Raw genomic sequence first — 27,477 nt, forward strand, 5'->3', positions numbered from 1 at the left:
AAAATTAGTAAATAGAATTAACAACTAATGCTTAAACGTGCTCACTATTGTAAGGACGAAAGCATTTTTTATAGTTTCTTTCCGACAACTATTTAATTGTATAAATATTTGCAATAAACAATCTCAAAATCCAACCTTAAAATTATAGAATTTCCTGAACTATTGAAATATACGCGAGTCCCTGTGAATATGATAAAGTTAACACTTTGATTGCTGCAAGGACTTATCAACCGGTTAATATAGAGTTACGCTCTGGATTCAATTGGGATGCCGCTAGTGAACAGTGAGATTGATCTCGAGATAAGTAGTCTGAATCAGTTCCATTTATTTATCTCTATTTATGAGAGAGATATACACAAATTATGTATTAGTGGAACTCATCATTGAGTTCAACTTATTAAATGGACACTTATTTTTTTGAAGAGGTTAAAATGTAATATATTACCAAATCAAAATGTCCTTTTTTGCACAAGCACAAGGTGTACCAAGGAAGAAACAACAAAGTCCAAATAATATTTACAAGTTAGAACATGAACATGAACAAATAAAGAAAAGAAATAACAATTAGCCTATGTTCATCATGGTAAACAGACTAAGCCACCAACCATGATAATTGAAGGGAAGAGAAGCAAATTTCGCCTTCAACCACATGAATGTGAGTGACTTAATCTTATCAACCACCTGCACAACCGAACATTCTTTGCCTTTGAATATCTGTTATTTCTTTCTTTCTAAATTTCCCAAACGTTAGCATATTGAATGGACACTTAAGTTGAGGTAGATAAATAAAGTAAATTTGGACTCCCTAATTAGTTAATCCTTGGTTCAAATATCGAGTTAAAAAAACGTTTTATTGTGCTGACTTGTTTTACAACTTATTACCTAACTCATTAGCTACGAAGCGTGGACACTGAACACAACATAAACATGATAGATCGACACTGAGTTCCTCAAGGTGATTACAAGTTGGCATATGTATTCAATGAATTAGTTTCTATCTCCAAAATTCTCCTTCTACAACTCAACTCAAAGTCAATCTGGTAGTTCGAGTTTTCATCTTAAGAACTACTATGAGATTAGTGTTGGGTATATAAGAGTATAACATATGCGTTCAAATGTATGTAGACATTTGATCAATTGTATGTAATCACATGTTGAACAGGGATTACAAACTCGGTTAATTAGTTATGACATTATCATAAACAGAAAAACAATTGCATTTTTTCGACTTATTTTGTAATATTTTTTTAATAGTTATTTTATAATAATTTAAAATTTTATCATGTAATAAAAAAGTTAAACAGTCTAATACAATTTAAAAAAAAAAACTCATGAATCGAGTATCCTTACATATTAGTGTAAATATTAAAATATCGAGTCGAGTATGTTTTTGTGTGACAAAACTCTTACAAAATAATATCGATATTGTTAGACTGAACATAGTGTGATACCGAGAGAGTTGTGCGTGGGTTTTAGATGTACTTGCCAGTTTATAGTTCCAACTTCCAACAGCACATAAAAGAACGCAGTTCTTCAGTACTGTACAACGTGCCGCCACCTTCATTTTCACCGTTTTCCCTTCATTCTTTTTCTCACCGCCATTCTTCTTCATCTTCTTCGTTGATTCAATGATGGACAAAGAATCTCTAACCGCACCTGTAAAATCCTCTGTCGACAAATTTCAACTTGTTCCGGAATTCCTCAAGGTAACTAATTAAACAACTCATTCATCAATCATCATTGTTATCATTGCTTCTGTGATTAATTTTCACTAATCTTCACTCATTTTGTTTTTCTAGGTTAGAGGATTGGTGAAGCAACATTTAGATTCATTTAACTATTTTGTTAACACCGATATCAAGAAAATTGTTCGTGCTAATTGTCTTATCAAAGCCAGTAGGTACCCGCATATTGAACTAAGGTACGGGTTCTAACTTCTATCATGCCTGTGTTGTGTTTGTTTTAGTGTTTCTCAACTTAATTCGCATATTTCGAAAGAGTTTTCAAAAATCATTATCACTTATTCATTTCCAACAAAATTACACTGATCAATGTTGTTAATCAGTAGCTATAGAGCAGCGTAATTTGGAAAAGCTGCTATTGTTCCACAATCCGCTGTTTAGTACAAAATGTTGTCATATAGTGGCAATATAGCTCTGTTGCGTAGAAGAATTTTAACAATCCGCTATTTGTCAACAACATTGTCTCAGTGTAACATTCTTATACACAGTTTCTCATGAATATTATTCATGGGAATATTGAGGGCTTTATTGTAATTAAGCCTATATTGAAATTAACGCCTTCTAAAAGTATTTTACACAAGGTTTGGGAATGGAGAAATGGAATCAATTGTTTAGCTTATGATTGACTCCTCTTATTTTCTTAATTTGTTCATTTTGATAAATCATGATAGTTAATTTGAATTGAAGCTGACTTTTTCAGTTGTTCTTTATCCTTGAGAGGCGGGCTCGAGCCGCTTTAAGTTGTTTTACTGATGTGCTACTAATGTACAACATGACCTATTCTGCAGGTTTTTGAATGTCAGAATTGGTCAACCGTCAATAACAAGGGATGGTATCCTTGAGTTAGTTACCCCACAGACATGCCGACTATCTGACCGAACGTAGGAATCGTTTTCCTTGGAATCATATCTAATGTTTTTAATTGGATACTGCTGAGCTATTGATAGAATTCTAATAATGCTCAAAAGCATTCTCTTAATTTGCTTCTTAAGTTCTATGTTATTTTAATTTCTTTTAGTTTACTTATACTACTGATTCGAAGTTGTAGTCAGACCAAATGCCACGTTTTTTTTTGTTGTGCCTAACTTGCTGTGAATTATGCTTTATTTTGTCTAATATAAAGGTATGATGCTCCGATATATGTCGACGTTGAATACACTCAGGGAAGTCCAGATAACAAAATTAGAGTGCCAAAGGTAACTGACCCCCATTATTATATTATCTGAATTTGACAAAGATATCTTTTATTAACTGAAGCAATTTTTTTTTCTTTCCGCAGACCGATGTTTTAATTGGAAGATTGCCTATTATGTTACGGAGTTGTTGTTGTGTTTTGTCTAATAGAGATGAAGCCGAGCTTGCAAAACTTGGTTCGTTTTATTCATTTAATTGTTTTATTAATCTTTTGCATTTCTTATTATTTTAAACAAAATCTTACCTTCAGTTTTTCTTTGATTAGGCGAGTGTCCCCTTGATCCTGGAGGATATTTTGTAGTCAAAGGGAATGAGAAGGTGATATTCTAATTTAAAATACTTCTCAATCTTAGAAATGCTGGCTGATATTTATTCTGTTCAAGGCCTACTGACTTGGGAAAAAAAATTAATTTTAGTTATTTGTTGAATTGTTAAAGAAATAATGTCAGAAGTAAATGAATATAACTACAAAAATAAACTGATATACATTTTTCATTGACTTTTTGAACTTGCATGAGATCAGGTGTTTTACATAAGAATCCCTGATAGTGTATTTTGTTTTTGTTTTCCCATCTCCTCTAAATATGACTCCTTTTATTATCATTTAGATGGTTTTCAATTTTTTTTATTTACATAAAATTCCCACGAATTTGTTTCAGGTAATTTTAATACAAGAACAACTTTCGAAGAATAGAATAATTATAGACACGGACAAGAAAAAAAAGTAAGTAATTCTTTCTGGCATGATGAAGGCTTATTCTTCATCTTTTTATCATGCGTATACATACTGGCATGACGACATGAGTACATTTATGATTGTTGTCCTAGTTTTACTTCACATTTTATCATACCTGTTAAGCAAGTAAGAAATGCTTTAGATGTTCTCTCACATTTAGTATTGTAGCGTTGTCAGAATGATCTTAAGGTTCATTTTCTGGTATCTTCCTTTTTGGTTAGGCTGGCTCTAGCATGGGTTCTGGGAAGCATCTAACTGCCAGTGAGGAAATAATGAAATATATTTTAATGAATAAATTGTTTTACATCTTGTATTTTATATAACAAAAAAGAAAACAATAAAGAGAATCCTCCAGAATTAACAACAAAACAAAACAATGGCGTACAAGGAGAAAAACAACATCTGCCAATATTTTTTATTTTTGTTTTTTGTAGCCTTTGAGAAGCTTGAAATTCCTCTTTTGAAGCTATAGCCGTCTGTAAATTTATTTTCTTCCTGTGTCATTCGGTGTACACCAAATTGCTTCCCCTTCTCCTTTTTTCATAATTTTCTTTTGGGTTCTTTTTTTTAAGGGATTCTTTTGGGTTCTGTTTTCTTTCTTTTTTGTTTCTCGTTTTTTTCAGTTTTGGTTTCTTGGGTGATTGCTTATTACTCCTTTGTGCTCGGTGCTCCTCTTCTATCTCTATGTGAACTCTCTACTTTTATCCCTAAAAGATAAGTGATGCAGAATAGATTAGCAATTTAAACAAGTGTACTATTTTGATTTATAATTGTGATGATATTTTTTTAAGGACATAGGATATTGAAACATTCGTTATTTTAAGAGATTTTGGGTTTGCTAAAAAATGTAGTGTAAAGAAATTTTAATGTTTATTCTGATTGTGTCTTAGAAATTGTGGTTGGGTCTTGTAAGACCCAACAAAACTGGCTTTGTGAGGTGAGGATTTCCCCCACTTATAAACACTTGTTCAGACCATCTCTTATCCGATGTGGGATTCTTTAAACACCCCTTCATGCCCATCACTATTGGGCTTGGTGCGTGCATATAAATGGTGGGTGGCTTGATAGCGGAAACCTGATAGCAGGTGGCCCAATGGATCTTGAACCAAGCTTTGATACCATCTTAGAAATTGTGGTTGGGTCGTACACAACCCCATAAAACCAGCTTGTGAGGTGAGGATTGTCCCCACTTATAAACACTCGTTCATGCCATCTCTTATCCGATGTGAGACTCTTTAACAGTATGTTTAATTAGGATTTATCTAGAATTTTAATTTATTTAGGATTTGTTGTGAGGTTGAACCGAAAGAGAACTTTGCTCCTCAGTAGTAACTTCGGTTTATAATCTTGTTAAAGAAGAGCATATTTGGGTTATCTGCTCTTAAACAATAGGCATGATAAGCAGCAGCTTCGGGAAAGTTTCCCCATGTGTATAGATCTGTGAGTACTGTTTTGCTGGCCATTGAAATTTCATTTTTATTTTAGTTGTAAAAATTTAAATCCTTGTTGGTTAATATGAGTCGCTGTTTCAATGGGATGCATTCATTGTTTTTGGTTATTTTGTTGGTGGTTATCTTATTCTTCCACAAGTGGTATTTCTCCACTTTTTTCTCAAATAAGTTTTCTTTTCTCTATCTAAAAAGTTATTGAGTAAATTATTTTAATTTTGTATTTGGTTGGTTGTGCGTTTATCCCTCTATGTTAGATTAGATTACCGATTGTCCTATTTCATACTGTTCTGAAGTATATTTTGGTTAGTTCACCAAAAAAAAAAAAGTATATTTTGATTTCTCTTTTGGCTTTCAGCATTACTGCGTCTGTTACAAGCAGCACAGACAAAGTAAAAACAAAAACTACCATTTTGATGGAAAAGGAGAAGTTGTGGTTAGAATTGAATCAATTTCCAAAAAAGGTTTTCCCTTGGCCTTTTTCATTTTGTCTTATTCATCTTTAGCCCACTTAGTGGGACAAGGCTTAGTTGTTGTCGTTGTCATCTTTAGCCCATCAATTGCATTATAATTAGGTTTTGGTAATTTGTTTCTTATTATATCCAATAGGTTCCTCTTATGGTTGTAATGAAAGCTATGGGGATGGAGCACGATCAAGAAGTTGTACAGTTGATTGGAAGAGATCCTCGTTACAGTTTTCTACTTATGCCATCCATAGAGGTAATTGAAATGTATATTTGGCTTTGGATGCGTTAGGATAAACAACTTATTTAGGTCTCATTCATTCAACAATTTTAGGGAGCTTAAACTAAGCACTTATTATTAAGCTATGACAATTATTGTAATAAGCTAAAACAACTTATGGACAATGTTTTTTGACAAGATGGACATAAGTATATCCAAACATCAACATAAATACTTATGTTATGAGATATCTTCAGATAAGTTATAGATAAGCTCTTCCAAGTGCCTCCTCGTCAAATATAAAAATTATTTTGCACACATTAAATTGTAAAAGGATGGTAGACGCTTATGTTATGAGATATCTTCAGATAAGTTATAGATAAGCTCTTCCAAGTGCCTCCTTTGTCAAATATAAAAATTATTTTGCACACATTAAATTGTAAAAGGATGGTAGACGCTAGTGGCTTGTATAATAATTACATACTTATCTGCTTTTTTTAGCTTAACAAAGCATTTTGTATTATTATTATTTATGCTATCTGTGATCTGTTAAATATTTTTGCCCTCTAATCAGGAATGTACAAAAATTGGTATATTTACCCAAGCCCAAGCATTGGACTACGTTGATTCAAAGGCTGTAAGTTGTTCTTTCTTATTCCCCCCATTCACCAAGGATTTCTCCGTTCACACAAAATTTATCTAGTTACAATATTTGTCTTTCAATTCTGATCTCTCCTATGTATTACCTTCCAATCCTAATGCCTTCTAACCAACTAACTCCCTATCTAACTAAATGGTCTAACTAGCTAATCGACCAGTTGTTGTCCTTCTGTCCTAATGATCCATCCTAACAAATACCAACTTAAAATAAAGACATATATAGACATATGGTAATTTACATTATATAGACATATGGTAGTCAAGATTGAGTTTCAGATCGTAGTACTGTGTGATTTTTAAGGGGTAAAGTGATCTTGTATGAGGAAAACTTCCAATTTGATGTGAATGGTTGCATCGCCGTCCAAGCATGTAAGTTTGTGTACTCTTGCAAGTTTTATGATCCCAAACATGATGCAACGAAACTGGATTTGCTAGTGGGTTCCATGATTCAGTTGCAAAAGATCAATTTTTCTGGGTTAAAAAACCTGGAATCCATTCCTCCTTCGTGCAAACCTCTATCCCTCGGCCGTCGTCCTTTCATGCATCCCATTTTCTCCTTTGTGGGACTTCTGTGGCACTGTTTAATGGGATCCTCTTTGTCATATTCAACGGGTTTTTTCCTGCAAGTGTAGTAGAAAGAATTTTGGGGAAAAGAAGATTTTCCCAGTAATTGTTCTAAGTGTTGTTCATTCCTTTTTTTTTAATATATTTTTAGTTCAGTAGTCAGTACATTAGTAGGAGGGCATTGTTCTGGGGCCATATTTTATATATAACCCATTCTATTCTTATGGTATAATTTTTTTTCTTCTCTTGATTATAACTATCAGGCCAATTTAGCATGCATAAGTGCTAGTGTGCTACATGTGGCACACGCCACATTGCCCTTATACTTTGTAAAAATTCAATCTTGAGATTTGACTGATCTAAATATGTATTCTCGACACTATTTTTTTATATTCAAATCTCCAATACTCTTCCTGGTAGCTGCTGCCTTGATAGGAACCTGAATTAAGAGTGAAAAGAAAACTAGTATTATTGGTTGAAAACAAATATATTATAGAAAATTAACCCCTGTAATCCCAGAGCAAAGCTCCTTAGAGAGGAAATAATTCTCCCTCTAAAGAGTGTGTTTGGACGAGGGAATGTTTTGAGGGAATTCAAGTCCTATTAGGTGAATTCCATTGTTTGGATAATAATTTAGATAATTTTCAAAATGATGAAAATTCATGAAGTATTAGTCCTCAAATTTAGATAATTTAGATAATTTTGTTGAAGTTAAATTTAGAGAATTTCAAATTTCTCCATTCTTATAAATTTTCAAATTTTGCATTTTAGTCCTCAAATTTTCCTAAATTTCCAAAAATTTGTAATTTGACCCTTTTTTTGGAAATTGTAAATCTACCCCTCAATTTTTTCGTATTTTGCAAACTGACCCCGAAAGAATATTTTCAAATTCTTTAAAACAAGAATATTTAGAAATGAAGTCAATTTATTTGAATTACCTAGAATTCTAAATTCTTTAAAATTTCTCAATTACCTCTCCTCCACCCTATATAACAAACTCTCTTTCTCTCTCCGGTAACTAACCCCCCCCTTCTAGTTTCCCTCTTTGGATGACTCCAAGTGGGCCTTAGACAATTACATATAAGATACCTATTATGCCTGCTACACCACCGCCTCTTTGCTTTGCCAACAAAAACACGACTCTTGACCATTACACCGTCGTATACGCTTACAGAAAATCCACTTTGTTGTTCACAAGTTCAAATTTGTTCACAATCTCATACTTTGTATTTTCTTTCTTTCATCCAATTGAATTTGATGCTTTTGTTGGCGAGATTTGTTCCCTTTCAAAATTGGGGACACACAAAATAGTAATTAGAAAATCGTTTGTCTAATGCAAAGGCCAAGGGACATATTTTATGTGTTCCTGTTCTTCACAGGCTTCCTTATTTCATCGGCACATGATTTGCCAAAGTAAATAAATAAAAGGCTTCCTTATTTACAATCTTGACTCCTCTCCCTGAAGTAACTGACTGCTTAGAATATCGCCGTATTATAGGAAGCAAATATGTCCAAATGAAAAACATGAAGCCATAAATCTGTCCAGAGGATAAAGGGAAACAATTTCTGCTAAAGATAATCTCAATGTGATTTTTGACTTACTGAAAAGGATTTATTTTGTCCGGCCTCTTGGATAGTTTTTTCTCCACACATTATAGAGGGAACGAAGAGTGGTTGTTTTGCTGTGCTTTGGTTCCTACTGTTGGAGCAAAGTTCCGAGGTTATCATGAGAGACGTCTTACCTCTTACTTATGGGTGAAAGTTGCTTTTTTCCTTTCCATCTGTGTGTCCGTTCATCCCTGAGCTTGAATTGTTTGTTCCGACTGATTTACAACGGAATTGTAGGGTTCTTTTGAGCTAATATTTGTTTCTTAATATGTCTTGTTATAAGAAGGTTGCTTATTCTATGGTTTGTTTTCTTCTCTTACGTGAATAATTCCTTTAAACAAGTTACTTAAGACCTTCTATCTATATAGTTTAGTTTGCAGAATAAGTTATGTGCAAACTTGTTGAAGTAATGTACTGATAATTATACTTCATTGGCAGCTTCCGATTTTAATGATATATTTCTGTTTTTAAATTTACATACATATACTTAATATTTTAGTATTGTTTCTAATTTATTGCTAATGGCATGTGTGCACTGCACATCAGGTAAAACGTCACGTGCCTGGAAACATGCAACCTCCAAAGGTTTCAAATCTCTCTCTCTCTCTCTCTCTCTCTCCATGTCATGAGATTGTTTATTTATGCATTCTCATTCTGTATAAAATAATGTACTCCCTCCGTTTCAAAATGAGTGCCGCTTTAGCCAAAAAAAATTGTTTCAAAATGAATGTCGCTTTACATTTCCAATGCAACTTTAATTTTTTTCTTCCAACTTTTCTCTCTCACACAATTTTCAATGCAACTTTAAGTTTGTCTTTTTCTTATAAAGTAAGGTTATTTTAGTAAAATTGGTATGACATTTGACTACTTTATTTCATTTCTTAATCTATGTGCAATTGGCTAAAGCGACACTCATTTTGAAACGAAGGGAGTATATATTTTTGTTTTTTCCTCTACAATTTTCTGACTTGTTATTTGAACCTTTTATGTAGGAAAGACAAGCATTTAACATCCTAAGAGAAACATTTCTTGCAAATGTGCCGGTATGTTTTCTTTGAATTATAAACATATTTTGAGTCATTAAGGGTGTTCTTTTTTCTGAAAATTTCATCGTTGTACAACGTGATGTTATTCTGTTGTAATACATGTAACTTGCCTTAGCTGTGTTAGGTTTGGTCTGATTAGCTGCTTCTTCTATTGTTGTTAGGTGCACGGATATAATTTTCGGCCGAAATGTATATATGTCGCTGTTATGATAAGACGCATTATGGATGCAATTCTAAATAAGGATGCGATGGATGACAAGGTAGTATCTTCTTTTTAACTGTTAAAGTTAAGAATCTTTAGATATCCCTTTAATTGTACAACTTCCTAGATTGATTGTTATTACTCGTAGAGTATTCAACTCCCTAGGCTAGTGCTTACTAATTAAGCATTCAATGCACTTATTCTAAAACCATTATAAATACAAGGTGTGTGATTTCATTATACACATGAATTTACAGAGTTTACATATTTTTACATGGTATCAGAGCTGGTTCAGATTCTGTGACATTTCTGTGTTTCACTGCTGCCGGCGGCGGCACCTATTAGTACTGTTTCATTCCTAGGCTACTTCACACCCCTTTTTGGCTGTGTTTATCACTGTGCTCATCCCTTCCGGTGACCTTCACACCCTTTCCCGCTGTGCAAATACCAGCTGCCACTTTTCCGGTGCGACTCAACACCGAGCGCCACCACCTTGCCGCCATGTAATCCTCGGGCGTGCACGATGACTATTTCTCCGCTGCCACCTTCTGATGAATGCGCCTCCACGCGCTGCTTTTTTTTCCTTGTGTGTGATTCCCACATACCGTCGCCAAATCAGCACCTAAGAGTGCATGTCCAACTATCCGGCTTACAGTTTCCAGATCCAGCCACCGCAGGTCCCCCTCTGCCACATTCAGAGGCGTTTTTCATCATTTGGTGACTCGGTGACTATATTCCCACATTTGATTATTAACGGTGCATTTTCTACCTTTTGATGATCATTTGATGGTGACTTTTGATTAGTTGTAACAAGCTTGGTGCATATGTCATGTATGCTCCAGCTTGAGGAGGGGTGTTAAAGTTAAGAATCTTTAGATATCCCTTTAATTGTACAACTTCCTAGATTGGTTGTTATTACTCCAAGAGTATTCAACTTCTTAGGCTAGTGCTTACTAATTAAGCATTCAATGCACCTATTGTAAAACCATTATAAATACAAGGTGTGTGATCTCATTATACACAGAGTTTACATATTTTTACATTAACATATAATATTCTTAGGTTACCGGAACTCAATTTACTCAATGGCCATAGTTTTTGGTTATAGCCTATCACTATCACTATTGGTAGAAACTTTCCAATGGTTTAAAAGAGGTGTTGGAACTAAATTGGAGTCAAAAGCATTTTTAGAACAAAAATTGGAGATTGTGGTGTGCGATGGTCTGTTTCTCAACAGATATCTTGGATTGCCCTGGGTTGGATATTGTGTTCTTGGTTAAAGGATTTTAGAGAAACCCTAGGTTATTGTGAATGAGGTCGAGAGTATCGTTTTACTTTAGAGTTTTGTTTATAAGTAAAAAAATATAGAACAAAAGTACAACGGTTTGGTAGTTCCATAGTTCTGTAGGTGTTTCCACAATATATATTGCTATTAGCTTTTGATTTTCGCCTTGAAGGTGAAATGATTATCATGTTCAAATCAGTCCTAAAAATTAAAGAATACAGCAAAACTGATTTGCTATTTTATAATAACATAACTTAACAACTGAGGTGACCTCACTTTATTTTCCATCCAAATTAGTGCTTTTATTGTGAAAGATCATCTGCACAATTGATATAGTTCTAACTTAAAGCCATACAACATGTACTTTGTGTGTGTAGAAATTTGTGTATACATGTGTGGGCATTGGGCAATAGCTACTATCAGCTAACTGTTTCTTTCAAAAAAATCATAGGATTATGTTGGAAACAAACGATTGGAGTTATCTGGCCAAGTTATCTCTCTTCTATTTGAGGTACTATCTTGTTTAATTTAATATACATTTCACTTGTGCAAGTATATTTTGCACAGATTTCAAGTTATTTATTCTTCTTTCTCTCTTAGGATCTTTTTAAGTCGATGACAACTGAAATTAAGTTTGCGGTGGACAAATTGTTGGATAAGCCAGACAAAGCTAGGAAGTTTGACTTTCTTACTGTAAGCTCTCTTTAATATATTTTTTGGTTTTTGGTACAAAGCTATCTTTAATACTTTTAACCAAACGTCATATGAATTAAATCAAAACATTCCTAAATCAAATCCAATCTTGCTGAAGGTGTCCAGAAGTCTCCAGCTGGTCACTCTTTAAGAGTTCCTTTTGCTCAATTCTTTTTCCATGTCATTCATCTCATATTTATTTTAAATTGTGTCCAAGATGATTCCTTTATTTATTTATTTATTCTTATTATGCATGAGATTTCCCTCCCGTGTCTAGTTAAAGTTGTTCCTCCTAAAAAACCCACAAGTTATTGAAAATTCTGTTCCATATCTTTCATTGTCTACCGATAAAACATGCCTCAAGTGAAAATATACTTTTGTTGGATACCAGTAATGCACGGCTCAGCACAGATGAAGTTGACGAAAACATATGAAATGCAATTTAGCTGCAAGTATCTGATCTTGATAGTCGTTTTTTCTTGGGAAGCTCCAAAGTTTAGATGGCACTAGAAATTTATTTACTCATGTTATTCTGATATTCATCAATGTGAATGTTTTCAATGCGGCTTGTTTGTACACATGAAAGACATAATTCACTGGTTTCATCATCTTATATGTTCATGTTTGGTGTCGTTGGCTTGTTAGTCCAACCTGATCTTAGCATCTCTGGATTTCAATTTACATAGTTTCTTTGGATGTGTTTATAGCAACTTATTAATCGAGATTGTATCACTCCCGGTTTGGAAAGGACTCTCTCGACTGGTAATTTTGACGTTAAAAGGTTCAAAATGCACAAGAGTGGAGTAACACAGGTTGTGTACTGTTTCCTTTTCTAATGTTCCCTTTTTATCTCCAAATATTTCTTCTAATGGATTTTGTTTTTCAGGTGCTACAAAGGTTATCCTTTATAAGTGCTTTGGGCCAAATGACAAGAGTCCAGCCACAGTTTGAGAAGTCTAGGAAAGTAAGTGGCCCTAGAGCTTTGCAGCCTAGCCAGGTAAGCTGAAATCCAGTTGCGGACCTTCTTGACATATCATTCTTATGTTGCATTGTTTTTTGGATAGAACAGGATGACATTGTTTGATCCTTGAAGCTGACCTAAAAGCTTTATTGTTGTTGTACTCTTATGTTGCTTAGGCCTTTTATGCTAAATTTTTAAAAAATGTATTCATTTATGAATTTATACCTTCTTTTTTTAATTCGTCTTTGCCGTAGTGGGGCATGCTTTGTCCCTGTGATACTCCTGAAGGTGAATCTTGTGGACTAGTAAAGAACCTGGCTTTGATGACTCATGTCACTACTGATGAAGAGGAGGGCCCCCTGATTTCTCTGGTACGTTTTATGTGTTTGATGTCACAGGATGATGAAATCTTTTCAAATTTATTGTTTATTAGTATAAGTAGCTGTGATTAGTTACTATAGCCTGTAATGAATTGCTTGTTTAACCATAAATATTAATTGATCACCTAAAGGACAAATTTGGGAATTATGGCATTGTTGTGTGATTTACTAGGAAAAAACATGGTTTAATAGTATGGCTGTTTTGTGAGCAATTTATTGGTGTTATATCCAGACAGTGGGACTTATGAACTCTTCACTCTTTTCATTATGACTAAATTTCGAATCAATGTAATTAATTATAACCATGCAGTGTAGTCAATAGCTCGCTATAAAAGCCCCTAACCACTATAGGACATGCAGTAGCAGTGCAGTTAGTGTGGTGGTTAAGGCAGCTGCTAAATTGCCACCCCTCATAATGACATCAGAGATTAAAAAATTCCAAAAACCCTTATAGCAAACATTAGGGCTTTTTGATTGGGTTATTTTATGAACTTTGCAATTTTAAAACATCATAACTACATTTGGGCAACACTTCTCCTATCTCACTCTATTTCACTCATGGTGGCATTATCACCCTCACACTGGTCAGTTACAATTGGTTGTTGAGTCTTTACGTATATAGCATAGTGATTCTTAAGACTGAAATTATGTTTTATTATTTCATATTATATGGGGAGAATTTACATTTATATAGGCAGGAGTCTTCCAGTTAATCCCCAAATAATAGGGAAGATTAATCAATACAATCAATACAATAAATAGTGAAGATAAAACTAAACAGTCACAACTTTTCAACATCTCAACACTCCCCCTCAAGGTGGTGCATATACATCATATGCATCCATCTTGTCACATATGTAATTATTCGAGGAATCCGTAGAGATTTAGTAAAGATATCAGCGAGTTGATCCTTGGGATTGACAATGGAGGTTCTGATGATTCCAGTGATAATCTTCTCTCTAAGAAAGTGACAGTGATGTCAGTGAACTTCAACATGCTTTGTCCTCTCGTGAATAACTGGATTGGAAGAGAGGTGTAAAGCTGATTGACTATCACATACAAGTTCCATTTGACCAAGCTCACAAAAATGTAATTCATGCAGTAAATGATTCAACCACACAAGCTCACATGTAGTATAAGCCAAAGCTCGATACTCAGCTTCTGTACTCGACTGGGCAACAACTCTTCCATGAAATTAGATTTCTTCCCTCAAAAATGCAATATCCCTATCACTCAAATCTCCTGCCAAATCAGCATCCGAATACCCACTGATATTTGGGTGGCCTCTATCAGTGAAAACAAGTCAATTTCCAGGTCCTCTTTTGATGTACTTAAGAATTCGAACCACTGCATTCCAATGATTTAGACAAGGAGAGTTAAGGAACTGACCTAAGACACTAACTGGAAAAGATATGTCTGGTCTGGTCAATTCACTCAGTTTGGAACTGACTTCACTCAGTTTGGAACTAACCTTTGCTCATTCTAACTAATTCTGAGACAAGTTATAATTTTAACTAACAAGTGCTGTGTAGCACTTTACAGGTTGTCAATGCTTAGGACAGCAAAACCCTAGATTACTACCATGTATACTCACAGCGGAAACCATGCTGAAAAACAAGAGGGAAGAAATCAGTGTATAGATCCAGAAACCAGTGACGTGCAAGTGGAGACTTGCTGCTTTCAAAACACTAAGCTGGGTGACATGACAATAGTAGCAGAGAAACAAGAATCACAACCCATATCCCTGCCCAAAGCCATTCTTGGGGGTATTGGTGGAGAAGAAACATAAGTGTAGCAAAATGGGTATTTTGCAAGTTGGGTCTAATTCTAGATCTAATGAGCCATACCCAATTTGGTGTTATTATATACTAGGTTCATTAAAAGAGGGTCTTGGATAGCCTTATTCAGGGCAAAAGACCTTTGGGCCTAACCCAGGGCATATCTAGCCCAATTTCAAATTCAGGTGGCTTAGCTCAAGTTTTCAAAACCCTTATATATATATATATATATATATATATATATATATAGAGAGAGAGAGAGAGAGAGAGAGAGAGAGAGAGAGATTGGACAGCAGTATTGCTTTTTTTGGCCTCTCCAGTTTCTTTTTCCTCTTCTTTCGTTATAAAACCTTTTTTTTTTTAAATTTGACTAGTTATTAATCTTCAATTTAATGTGTATTGTTCAAAATAGATGTAGGATAAAACATGATTCCATATACAGTATTGTTTACTTCAGGCGTTTTTCATTTTTTTGTGTTATATTACTTCTATTACAGTGCTATCTTTTGGGTGTTGAAAACATGGAACATCTATCTGGAGAAGAGCTTCATACACCCAATTCATTTCTTGTCATTTTTAATGGTATGATCCTTGGCAAGCACAGGAGACCACAGGTATTATTATTGGCCTGTCTATATCATATTTATTTATTATTTTTATTCAGATATGTGTTCGTAATTATATCTCATTTATTGTTCAAGCGTTTTGCTACTGCAATGAGAAAGTTGCGGAGAGCTTGTCTAATTGGCGAGTTTGTGAGTGTCTATGTCAATGAAAAGCAGGTGAATAGTTCTGTTGCATTTGATTCTTTCCCTCTTTTTCTTGATGTTTCATACTTTATACTATTTCCCGTTTTCTAGTTCAATAATTTTTTATTGGTTGGTGAATTCTCTTATTCGGTGGATGTTTCAATTTGTGTTTCATATTTAAAAATATGGTAATAGTGTTTTTGCTTGTAAGCATTGTTGTTCTATTGAAAATTTTCTAAATTTAACTTTTGTATTCATGCATAGTGAATGCCAAGAATATACGATTTCACTCTAGTTTTATTGCTGAAAGTGAAACTTCAAATACTATTGAATGAGTTGAAGTATACAAGCTCTAATAGAATATATAGACTAATTCTATGCAATGCTAAATCAAGAACTAAGGAAACTGTAAATACACTAATGCTGATTATTGCAATTATTATGCTCTTAATAATTACAAATGTGATTCTACCTATATTTACAACAATTGTTTTCCATTGCCAGTAGCTATGTGTTACTTAAAATCTATACTTATTGTGTTTTCTTCAACTATTGTAATGTTAGAAGGGTGTGGGATTGAAATCAGTATTAATAGACAAAAACATGTTTTCAGTGTTGTGTTTACTTAGCTTCAGATGGTGGTAGAGTTTGCCGTCCTCTCGTCATTGCTGACAATGGAATATCAAGAGTCAAAGCTCATCATATGAAAGAGTTAAAGGTAATCCCATCATATGTTTTTATCTTAATAGAGACTGGAAGCTGTTTATTAGAATATTAACTCAGATGTGCTTTCAGGATGGAGTGTGCGCATTTCGTGACTTTTTACGCAATGGCTTGATTGAGTATCTTGATGTTAATGAGGAAAACAATGCTTTGGTATGTGTTGCTCTAAATTACATCTAGCTTCTTTTGTCCTTGAATCTTTTCTGACGTCAGCTGCTTATTTTTTTTATAGATTGCTTTATATGAAAAAGATGCGACACCAGAAACTACTCATATTGAGATTGAGCCTTTCACTATCTTAGGAGTTATTGCGGGATTAATTCCATATCCTCATCATAATCAATCTCCCAGAAACACATATCAGGTTGTCCCTTCATGCCCCCCTTTGGGTTTAAGGCTGTAACTGAGATATTGAACTTGTATGCATAGCTAGTGTTCAATTCTGCACTTGAAATAACTTTTGTTTTGTTTACTGTAGTGTGCAATGGGAAAGCAAGCCATGGGAAATATAGCATATAACCAGGCAAGTAAACAGTTTGTTGTTTGTGTAGCTTAAACACTACTATTGAATGATCTTCAAACTTGATCCGAATATTTCTAAACAAATTTATTAAATTTAGATTTCTATTTTTAATGAGTCAATATTTAATAACTTCATTCTTTAGTGTGTGTGTGTGATATTAAATACAAACATATAAATTCAATGTCTGAGAATATCGTTTTTGAATATACCTGAATCACATGGTCTCTTTTCAAAACGATATGCAGCATGAATTTCAATCGAGTTGCTTCAATTTTGAAGTAATAACTTCTATGTTATTGCGCACTTCATTGCCTGGAATTTTAAGCTCTTAAATTTAATGGCCATAAATGTTTGTTATCCTATATATGTCCCCACATAAGATCTTATTTGTGCTTGAAGGTTTGACAAGGTATATGTTCTAGTTCTATCGATTTTTATTTTGATTATTGCGAAGTTAGAGGGGGTGATTGTTTGCATTGTATGCTAATTGTGCTATTGTAGAGGTGATGTAATAGTAATGTATCTAACATGTAATTAACCTAAAAGCTTTTACGGTCGTGCACAAATTTAGAAATGAATATATGTCTAAGAAAAATAGATTACACTAGGACGTGATATTAGTTTTAAAATTAGGCCTAACTATTTACAGGTCATATTATTTTTCCATGTAGGACTAGGGTTTTCCTAATACACCCCTTCACGTCCAACACTATTGGGCTTGGTGGGTGGCCCAAATTGATAGGCTCTGATACAATTTTAGGTTTTTATTTCGAGTTCATAAAGTAACTCAACTCAAAAGACTAAGTTCAAAATAAGCAGCTCAAAAGACATAATCCATAGAAACAAGTCTAGGCATCTAAGACATTATTCAATCCCGTGTTTGAGAGATGAAAGAGTTGATAGTTTCAGAAAAAACAGAGAAAAACTTTGAAACAGAGAGAGAGGTGAAACAGAGAAAAACTTTGATAGGCTCTGATACAATTTTAGGTTTTTATTTCGAGTTCGTAAAGTAACTCAACTCAAAAGACTAAGTTCAAAATAAGCAGCTCAAAAGACATAATCCATAGAAACAAGTCTAGGCATCTAAGACATTATTCAATCCCGTGTTTGAGAGATGAAAGAGTTGATAGTTTCAGAAAAAACAGAGAAAAACTTTGAAACAGAGAGAGAGGTGAAACAGAGGAAAACGGTGAAACATGGTTCAGTGAGAATAGAGAGGAGATGAACGACGGCTAGACGGCACCGGTGGGAGTGGGTGAGCAGTGGATTCCGGCGAACAATAGTATGGGTCGTCATTTAGGGTTTTCTGGACAAAAAAAATCGACTCTGACCACAGATGCACAAAAAACGCCCCTACATTAAAATGAAGCACGTTTGATCTGCCATGGGACGTAGGGTCATACGTTTCTACGTCCCAACGCTCGTTTTATGAACCTAGTCTTATGAACTTAGTCTTTTCAGTCAAGAACTCATCTTCCCCCTTTATCTTCATCCTCAATCCAGAAAGCTCATACCCACAACCTTAAACCCAAAAACCGAATCCTAAAAATCTAAAATTTATTTTATTTTCAGCAGAAGAGATAACCAATTCAAACTATTTCGTGTTTCAAGTTGACAAATTATTTGCTATATTGTGTAAATAGCTATTAAAAGAAAATTATGAATCCAAATCATGTCTGAACCCAATCGTTGTTCTAGAAGAGAAGTTTTTGCCTCAATTATCGTTGTTTAAATTCCCAGAAAATTCGTTCTCAACTTCACAGAATCTGTTCATGAATTATTGTTTTGATGCTTTGTTAGAATTTTTGGTTGAAACTAATTTCGTTGATTTGGGTTTGAGGGAAAAGGTTCAAACATTGAATATGGAAGGAAACTAGAAGAGGCACAACTAATTTTGCTGATTTGGTAGCACTTCATTGATTTGGGTTTTTATGTTTCTGATTTTTAGTGGGATGAAGGTGGTTTAGGTTTTTTCAACAAAGAAAAACTCAGTTAAATCAAATTGTTTTCAATTAAGGCAAGAATATCAATGACTTATAGGTTTGGATGTTGTGTATTTGGAAAAAGATGGAATTTTTGGATCTGAAGAACCTTAAAAAGGAAAGAGGATAAAGAGGAAGAAGATGACGGAATTATTTTTTCTTTCTTTCTTTCTTTCTTTGTTTTCATGTTATTTAAGTTTTTTTTTTTAAATAAAAAAAAAAATTAAAATAATGAGTCAGCCTCCATGTCACCAGTTTTGGACCAAAAATGGAAATTAGGATAACCTTGTGCACTTTCTAAAAAATAAAGAATCTAAACGGAAAAAAGAAAAGAAAGATAAAGGACCCCCTTGAGTAATTTTGCCTAATTTTTATGTTTTTGTGTGTGATATATGTGAAGTTACAATTTTGCCATTGAGTAGGATCTTATGAACCGTCTTACGATCCTCGTGTTTACGATCTTTCACCTGCCTACCAATCCTCCTTAGAATTTCATGTTTGACTACATTGCTTGCAACTGTTTCTTCTTGCATTTCGTGTGTAGTGTAATTATGTTGCTGCACTATGATTTTTTTTTTTGGTAGAACATGGTTGTTCCAGTAGATAAACTTCCATATTTCCATGCTTAGTGATAAAGTTTAAATTTGGGTTTTTAGCTCCGACGGATGGACACCTTACTTTATCTACTGGTTTATCCTCAACGACCTTTACTGACAACAAAATCAATTGAGCTGGTTAGTAATGTTTCCATTGTTTTATTTTTCATTGAGTCAAGGGCTCGTATTAATCTATAGTCTTTCAGGTTGGGTATGATAAGCTTGGAGCAGGTCAGAATGCAACTGTAGCTGTCATGAGCTACAGTGGTTATGATATTGAGGATGCAATTGTCATGAACAAATCATCTCTTGATCGAGGCTTTGGCCGTTGTATAGTTATGAAAAGGTATGCTATTTTATTTGGTGATTTCACTTCTCTGGTTGCAACATATTTTCGTGATTGTTTGGCACATCTTGTGCGGTAACAATTACGGTGTCCGAGTTAATATATCTCATTTTTGATTGTTCAAAAAAAAGGTAGCAATGTCAATCTTAATGTTCTTGAATGTTTAGGTATGCCGCTGTCCGACAAAAGTATTCAAATGGCACAGAAGATCGAATAGAAAGGCCCGATAGAGCTTTAAACAATATGCAGGTGATGATATGCCTTCAGTCTACACAGTAATTAACATTTAATCGATGTTACATATGTATTGAATTTGAATTGAATGTTTCTTATACTTTTTAATAAAATGTGTGCATATACAAGAAATGTCATAAACCGTGTATAATGAATGCTTCCTTGTTTGCATTTGTTAGTATATTAGGAAATCTCCCTCAATTGTAGGATTTTGAATATATAGGTGCTGTTACTGTATTTCCTAAATTAGCTTGCAATCTTGCATAAATGATTTGAATGTATCTCACTATGATTAATTGAAGATTAATTCTTGTTTACCCTAATTCTTGAGATAGTATCAATGCTCTCGAAACCTGTAAGCCGCCGCCTCTTGGTTATGTGAACTATTTTAACAGTTCAGTTTTTAAACTAACAGGTCATGTGTATTCAATCCGAGTTCTAATCACTTCTTCAAATCTTCAAATCCTTCTTCTCAACTAACAAAAAGTTGTAAATCGGAAGAGAATTAAAAGTAGAGTGCTTACCCTAATGGGGCTTACGTTTATGAAACATGGGCTTAGAGCCTAACTTAATCCTATATAACCAGCTTATAAGCACTACTTATGTCAAATCTATAAACAATGTAGAATTGAACATGTCCGTCACAGCCATCACAATGAAGGTGTTGGTTAGCCTCAATTATGGTGTCTAGTGGTGGATGCAACTAAGGCGGATTTTGAACAACTTGTCTTCTAACTTATTGCTTCCTGTAGGAACTGAAATCTATGCACTTTAGTCTTTAACTTATTCAGAAGCTCATTTGTGCGGATTCTCCATAAGCAGTTATATATTTATATGGACACTTTTTTATGTTAGCAAATCCTACTCTTCTTTGGTCGGAAGTTCTTTCCTTTATTTACTAGTTTCCGGATTTCTTTGTAAAGTTCTTCGTTATTTAGTTTCCCAATTTCCTTGTGTAATCTGACTTTATTGATGAGATTAAATACATTGTCTAATCCCTGAATCTGTTATCAGAAAGTAAATATTTTTTATTCTTGTTTTCTTGCTTCCTCTAGATACTTGATGATGATGGGATTGCTTCACCTGGCGAAATTATTAGGCCAACTGACATTTATATCAACAAGAAATCACCAACTGAAACACAGAATAAAGTGTCGTCAACTAACTTGCCTGATAGGTTTGTTTTATTAACATTTAAATTTAACTGTGGATATGTTTGTGTTAAATATATTTTTCATGTTTTTACTAAAAGTTTTCCTTATATACAGTGCATATCGGTCTAATTATTCAACATTCAATAAATGTCATGGAGGTGAAGTGGTTGATAAAGTAGCTCTTTGCAATGATAAGGATAGCAACATGTGTATCAAATTTCTAACCCGTCACACTCGGAGGCCCGAGGTAAAAACATTTTGGTTTATTGTGAGGTTGTGTTCTTAATTTGAAGTAGCTTATTGATTTCCCTGGCTGTATTTGTTACCTTAGCTTGGGGATAAATTCAGTAGCAGACATGGGCAGAAAGGTGTTTGCGGAACAATTGTCCAGCAGGAGGACTTCCCATTTTCTGAAAAAGGCATTTGTCCAGATCTGATTATGAATCCTCATGGGTTTCCAAGGTAATTCATATCATTCTCAGTAGTTATATGTGGAAACATTACAGGAACCCCTCATTTTTGGTAAATAATTGAAATAATGTGTTTATAATTACTCCAGATGCTCCTCTCTTTTCTCAATGACATCATTCTAATTTAAAAATAATATATGCTACCCCTATTCTTTAGCCTTTAAGGATACTATCATAACCCAATGTGTATGAATAGGCTTAAGTAGTCTTATTTGTACAATGGTTGTGATTTCTCTTTTATGCTTAAAAAAAGGGCCCGGTGCCCTAAAGCTCCCGCATACGCAGGGTCTGGGATGGGGTCCCACCAATTGGTGTATTGTACGCAGCCTTGCCCTGTTTTTTACACAAGAGGTTGTTTCCAGGACTTGAACCCATGACATTTAAGTCACGTGGCAACCGCTTTACCGTTGCGCCAAGGCTCTTCTTTTATGCTTAACATTGAAAAAAATAATTAAATAAATGTAATATAATATTACATGTTTCCGGATGTGAACTGATATTTTTTATGGCATCAGTCGAATGACAGTTGGAAAGATGATAGAGCTTCTTGGAGGGAAAGCAGGAGTTTCGTGTGGTAAATTTCATTATGGCAGTGCTTTTGGGGAAGAAAGTGGTCATGCTGACAAGGTTGAAACCATAAGGTATCATATTTCTCTCTGGTAACTTTTTTATGTTTTATCTATGTTAGTGTTCTCATGGTTTTCTTGCTCTGGCAGTAAAACTCTTGTGAAACATGGCTTCAACTACAGTGGGAAAGATTTCATTTATTCAGGTTCTCATTTCACTTAAGAATTCTCAATCATATTTGTGGATGAAAGTTTTATTTTTCCATGGAGAAGATTACATTACCAATACCATTTGATATTATATTTTGTTTAGAGTGGTTGTGTTTCTAAGCTTTGCATTAGAATTCATAGGAGTGTCAATAGGCTTAGCATTGATCAATTGTCTCTTGAGCCGTTGAAAAAATAAAAATGAAAATCTGTCTCTTGAATTTCCATTGACGGATAAATATGTGAGTAATACTCCAGCAGTATAGTATTCCTTTTTCTACTAATCAATCTAAGAGGTGTTGTGATTCATCTTTTTTTAGGTATTACGGGTTGCCCATTACAAGCTTATATTTTTATGGGGCCAATATACTACCAGAAATTAAAACACATGGTGAGTTTGAAATCATTTTATTAACAATGAAGTTAGTTTTATGTTTCTTGATGTTTCGATGTAAAGGTATGATCGTTTGTTTATAGTTCATACTTGATGTGCATTAATGTGGTGAAATAGCGCTGTTAGTATTGGGATCTAGAAACCCACTTGGGTTGGCCTGGTGGTATTTGCTTGGGACCTGTGAGTGTGCTCCTCTTTGAGGTCTCATTTTCGATTCTCTCCGGTGCCAATTTAGGTGGGCTAATTTAGCTTCTTCAAAAAAAAAAAGTATTGGGATCTAGATGAAAACGTAAACATTTCTTTTTATTTTATTAATTATTAATCTGATGGCATTGTACTATTGTTGTGGGAAAGTTATTCATCGTAATGGTAACTTACCCTAATAGACTCACAAGCAAAACCTCTATTGATGATCAGGTGCTGGATAAGATGCATGCTCGTGGTAGTGGCCCTAAAGCCCTGATAACTAGACAGCCAACAGAAGGGAGAGCTAGAAATGGAGGTATTAAATTTATGCTTTTGACGTGTTTTTGAATCTATTACATGTTGGTATAAAATATTTTATGCTATTTTGTTATTTTCTATATTTAAATGATATTTATGGTAAAAGTTTTTAGACCTCTATTTTACTTGTAGCTGTTGAGATCCTTTATAATAACTAGCAATTATAAGTTACTTGTCCGAGTAGTATGAGAGCCATTAGTTTTTAAGAATTTCCTCAGCTTATTTATTATTTCTTGTAAGGGATATCATGATCTTTTGGATTTATTTTCTCTTATTTAGATCTTCCTTCATTATGTCCTAAGCAACAATTATTTTTTTCAATGCTTTCACATCATGCATTTAATCACACGATATTTTGTTGAAAGTAGAGTAGCATGACCAAATATGTTGCTATATGTCGAAGGAAATATGCTCTCAATCCTAAATAGTGTGAAAAAATTTAGATTATTAACCAACCCCCCCTGGGATTCCAATATCAAACTTGTGCAAAATTCGGGAAACCCCACTCAAACGAGTTACACTATATGTCTTATATGTTACCGGTATATATCCTAGATCCGTTCTTAATTCTCCTTGTGGCAATCATTGGAGTATTATGATTCTTGAAAAATTTTGTTGTCATTTTATCCATAAAATTGTTTTTTTTAATCGAGAAATGCAATATGTATAAATTCCAAAGATTAGTTGGCTAATCCATAAAATTGTTTTTTTTAATCGAGAAATGCAATATGTATAAATTCCAAAGATTAGTTGGCTAACCGACTTACCAAGCTACTCAGAAGTCCACAGGTAATATATATATATATATATATATATATATATATATATATATATATGACAATGGATATTATTTTAATTGGTTTGAGCAAATGTTGAGATTCCATACTTTTCTATATAATTAATAAAATGTGACTAGTTCCAATAGCTGGAATCATTATTTCACAGGAACTGCATCGGCTGATTTTTTTTTCTTTTCTTGTAACTGCTAGATTGTATAGGCAATTTCACTTGCTGTCTACTTTTTGCTCAAGCAATTCAGATTGTTATCCATGCCTCTCAAATTTCCTTAATTTTTATTTAGTCTGTGCCCTCAATCTACCTAGTCATCCTCACCCCTAATCTGGGATTAATTGTACCTCCATGTGCTACATACCCGCTGTAACATATCCCCCATGTAGCATTTTACTGGTAATTATGGTGTAGAATTATCTAATAAGTGGAACGCTTTGCAATCTCCACCAATAAAGATTGATTAATGATTGAGTTTAACATCACTTGTTTCCTTCTTTCAAAAAAAAAAACATCACTTGTTTCCTTTTATGTTTAGGTCTACGAGTCGGAGAAATGGAACGTGATTGCTTAATTGCATATGGTGCTAGTATGTTGATTTTTGAGCGACTCATGTTATCTAGTGATCCTTATGAAGTTCAGGTAAAAAAATCTAGACTTTTCGAATTAATAATACATATGTATTTAGCAACAGTTGCTTTTTGTACCAATTTCTGTTTATTTCGTCATAGGTAGAATTGTTTACAACATTAGAGGAGAAGGCATTTTTGTAGACAATTTCAGTTCCAAATATTTAGAAAAGAAGGGGTAAAAGCTGTTGTTGTGTTATTCAGTAGATAATGCCAATCAGGTACAGAATATCAGTTGGCCAAAACAGTGGAATTAATTAAAGATAAAATTACTGGAATAAAATGTTTAAATTCGTGAAGATAAGCTTAAAGCTCTACTGCTCCCCCTGCGCAGCAAAGTGCCATGTGCTATGAATAACCATGATGATATATGATTTTCCATATAATCCGCTCATTTATATTATTAAATTATGAATAATGTTTATATATGGGGAAGGGCGGGAACTTGAAAGATTATGATTGTGGTAGTGTTTTTATTTTTTTATTTTGACCGAAGTGATCATGGTAGTTAAAGTCCCAATTTTAATCCTAAAATCCTACGATTTTGCGATTATGAGTATACGCAAAATCTTATTTTGGTGGAATTCTGTATAATCCACTTTTCTTTGAAACGGTTCTACAATTATGGTCCCGGTGGTGGAACAACAAAAGGCAATTTTAGTTGTTGTTTTGCGTGAGACTTATGAGTACGTTTTAATTATACAAGTATTTCAAGTGTTATGTTGTTGATATGTGAGTGATAGTGTGCTAATTACATAAGTATTTTAAGTTTTAATTGTATAAGTGTTATGCAACTTTGCTATTATGTGAGTTCTGCTTATGAATTTAAATTTACACAAGTATTTCAAGTGTAATTTAAGGTTTTTTGTCTTACCTATGATATTTATATGCATATATTTGAATTTTATGAATTTTGTGTAATCCTACAGTTAATGTAACGATTCCACAATATACGATTTTACCTCCCCTTAACGATTATACGTAAAATCCTGATTTTGCCTTGCAAGACTATGATGTTAATTGCTAGCCTTTGATTTTTGGGAAACCTCGGAATATACGTAAAATCCTGATTTTGCCTTAACGATTATACGTAAAATCCTGATTTTGCCTTGCAAGACTATGATGTTAATTGCTAGCCTTTGGTTTTTGGGAAACCTCGGAATATAAGTTTAAAGATATATGTGTGTAATTCATTTATTATTGGTTTTGTGAACAGTGAAAAGACTGTGCTTTAATTTTACAGTTGCTGATGATAGTTTCCCTTTTTATATTATACAGGTCTGTAGAGCTTGTGGATTGTTGGGATATTACAACCATAAGTTGAAAGCTGGTGTTTGTTCATCTTGTAAGAATGGAAAGCAGATTTCCACCATGAAGCTACCATATGCATGCAAACTCTTAATTCAGGTAATGTGTTGGAAATTATAATATCTTAGCTGCTAATTATTACTATAGTAGGAATAGCATATATGTTATATACTACATCAGTCTCTAATTATAAGATAATTTTGTCCAAGTCACGGGAATTAAGAAAGTTGGTAGTAGTATTAAGTTGGTTTACAAATACTATTGTTTTTACAATTTTATCCTTTGAGAGAGTGTTATTTTATTCAATATAGTATTTATTATTGATCGAAGAAAAAATATAAAATAAATAGGAGTATGTTGGTAAGAAATACTCTCTCCGGTCCTTTTTACAAGTACATGAGTGAATCAATTGCTATCATTATTAAAATGGAAAAACAAAGGGTTCCTTTAACTAAATTTAAAAGTTTCAAATTTTTTTAATCTTGCTTTCCTGTCAAATTAGTCTTTTATTTTAGGAAAATGCTAACGAGTGCCCTTGGGGCATTGGTTAAAGTTCTAAAATAAAGTAAGTTTGCCTCAAAAAGTGGTATAATTATTGCTAAGAGTCAAAAGTCAAAACTTGTATTTCCAAGACAAAAATTTTATTAAGGAATTCCTTAACTAATGCCCTCAGGGCACTCGTTAGCAAGACCATTATTATTTGAACAAGATTAGTAGTAGTAGTAGTAGCGGTGCTTGGTGTATGGTTGATCAATTTGATATATATTTCAAAATTTCAGGAACTCCAATCAATGAACATTGTTCCACGCTTAAAACTAGAAGATGCCTAAGTTTTAGAGATGATCCAACTTCAAGGATGCATGCAGCTGTCGAGTGAATGCAAAACATAATTGTTTTAGCCTCTTCGATGTTAGAACTCATTCAAACAATTTTGATTTATATGGTTTCATTTTTATGTTGATATTGAATTTCACGATGAATGAAATGGTTTAATGGTGCTTTTACTAGGAGTTGTAAAAACTTTTCAAAGGTAAAGTGATTACTCAATGGGATACCAAACAGAGCTAAGAGGATTCGTTGTCTTTTTCTTGTACGCTTCATTTAAGTTTAACATGGTTTTTAAACTTCATTTTATCTATACTGTCAAAGAAAAATCATTTTATCCATTTACGTTGTGAAGCTTTGTGTGTATCATGCTGGCATATTCGAGCCAAGTGGAATTTCGTTGTTTGAAATTTGTTGTTTTGGCCTCCACATTGCTCAGTCATAGACTCCAAAAATGAGTTTGGGTATGCTCCATTTAGGTTAAGCTTCATTTATTC

The 27,477-nt window shown here is 33.7% G+C and overlaps 1 protein-coding gene across 1 annotated transcript; it reads left to right on the forward strand.

Moving 5' to 3' along the window:
* The first annotated feature begins 1,450 nt into the window (after positions 1 to 1,450).
* On the forward strand, positions 1,451 to 27,295 carry LOC25500573 (DNA-directed RNA polymerase III subunit 2). The gene is made up of 37 exons (XM_024771759.2): positions 1,451 to 1,706; positions 1,800 to 1,921; positions 2,531 to 2,623; positions 2,866 to 2,938; positions 3,022 to 3,112; positions 3,202 to 3,254; positions 3,596 to 3,660; positions 5,479 to 5,584; positions 5,730 to 5,840; positions 6,379 to 6,441; positions 9,183 to 9,221; positions 9,629 to 9,679; positions 9,844 to 9,942; positions 11,621 to 11,680; positions 11,770 to 11,862; positions 12,570 to 12,674; positions 12,749 to 12,859; positions 13,078 to 13,194; positions 15,479 to 15,595; positions 15,683 to 15,763; positions 16,344 to 16,448; positions 16,526 to 16,606; positions 16,686 to 16,817; positions 16,932 to 16,976; positions 19,615 to 19,692; positions 19,761 to 19,900; positions 20,068 to 20,149; positions 21,190 to 21,311; positions 21,403 to 21,535; positions 21,620 to 21,750; positions 22,274 to 22,399; positions 22,475 to 22,530; positions 22,852 to 22,922; positions 23,343 to 23,427; positions 24,757 to 24,860; positions 26,126 to 26,254; positions 26,935 to 27,295. Exons 1-37 carry the CDS (start codon positions 1,629 to 1,631, stop codon positions 26,983 to 26,985), a joined length of 3,399 nt encoding a protein of 1,132 aa, XP_024627527.1. The 5' UTR covers positions 1,451 to 1,628; the 3' UTR covers positions 26,986 to 27,295.
* Positions 27,296 to 27,477: the final 182 nt, after the last annotated feature.

Source organism: Medicago truncatula, chromosome 8 (assembly GCF_003473485.1).
Source record: "Medicago truncatula cultivar Jemalong A17 chromosome 8, MtrunA17r5.0-ANR, whole genome shotgun sequence".
NCBI classification, from domain to species: domain Eukaryota; kingdom Viridiplantae; phylum Streptophyta; class Magnoliopsida; order Fabales; family Fabaceae; genus Medicago; species Medicago truncatula.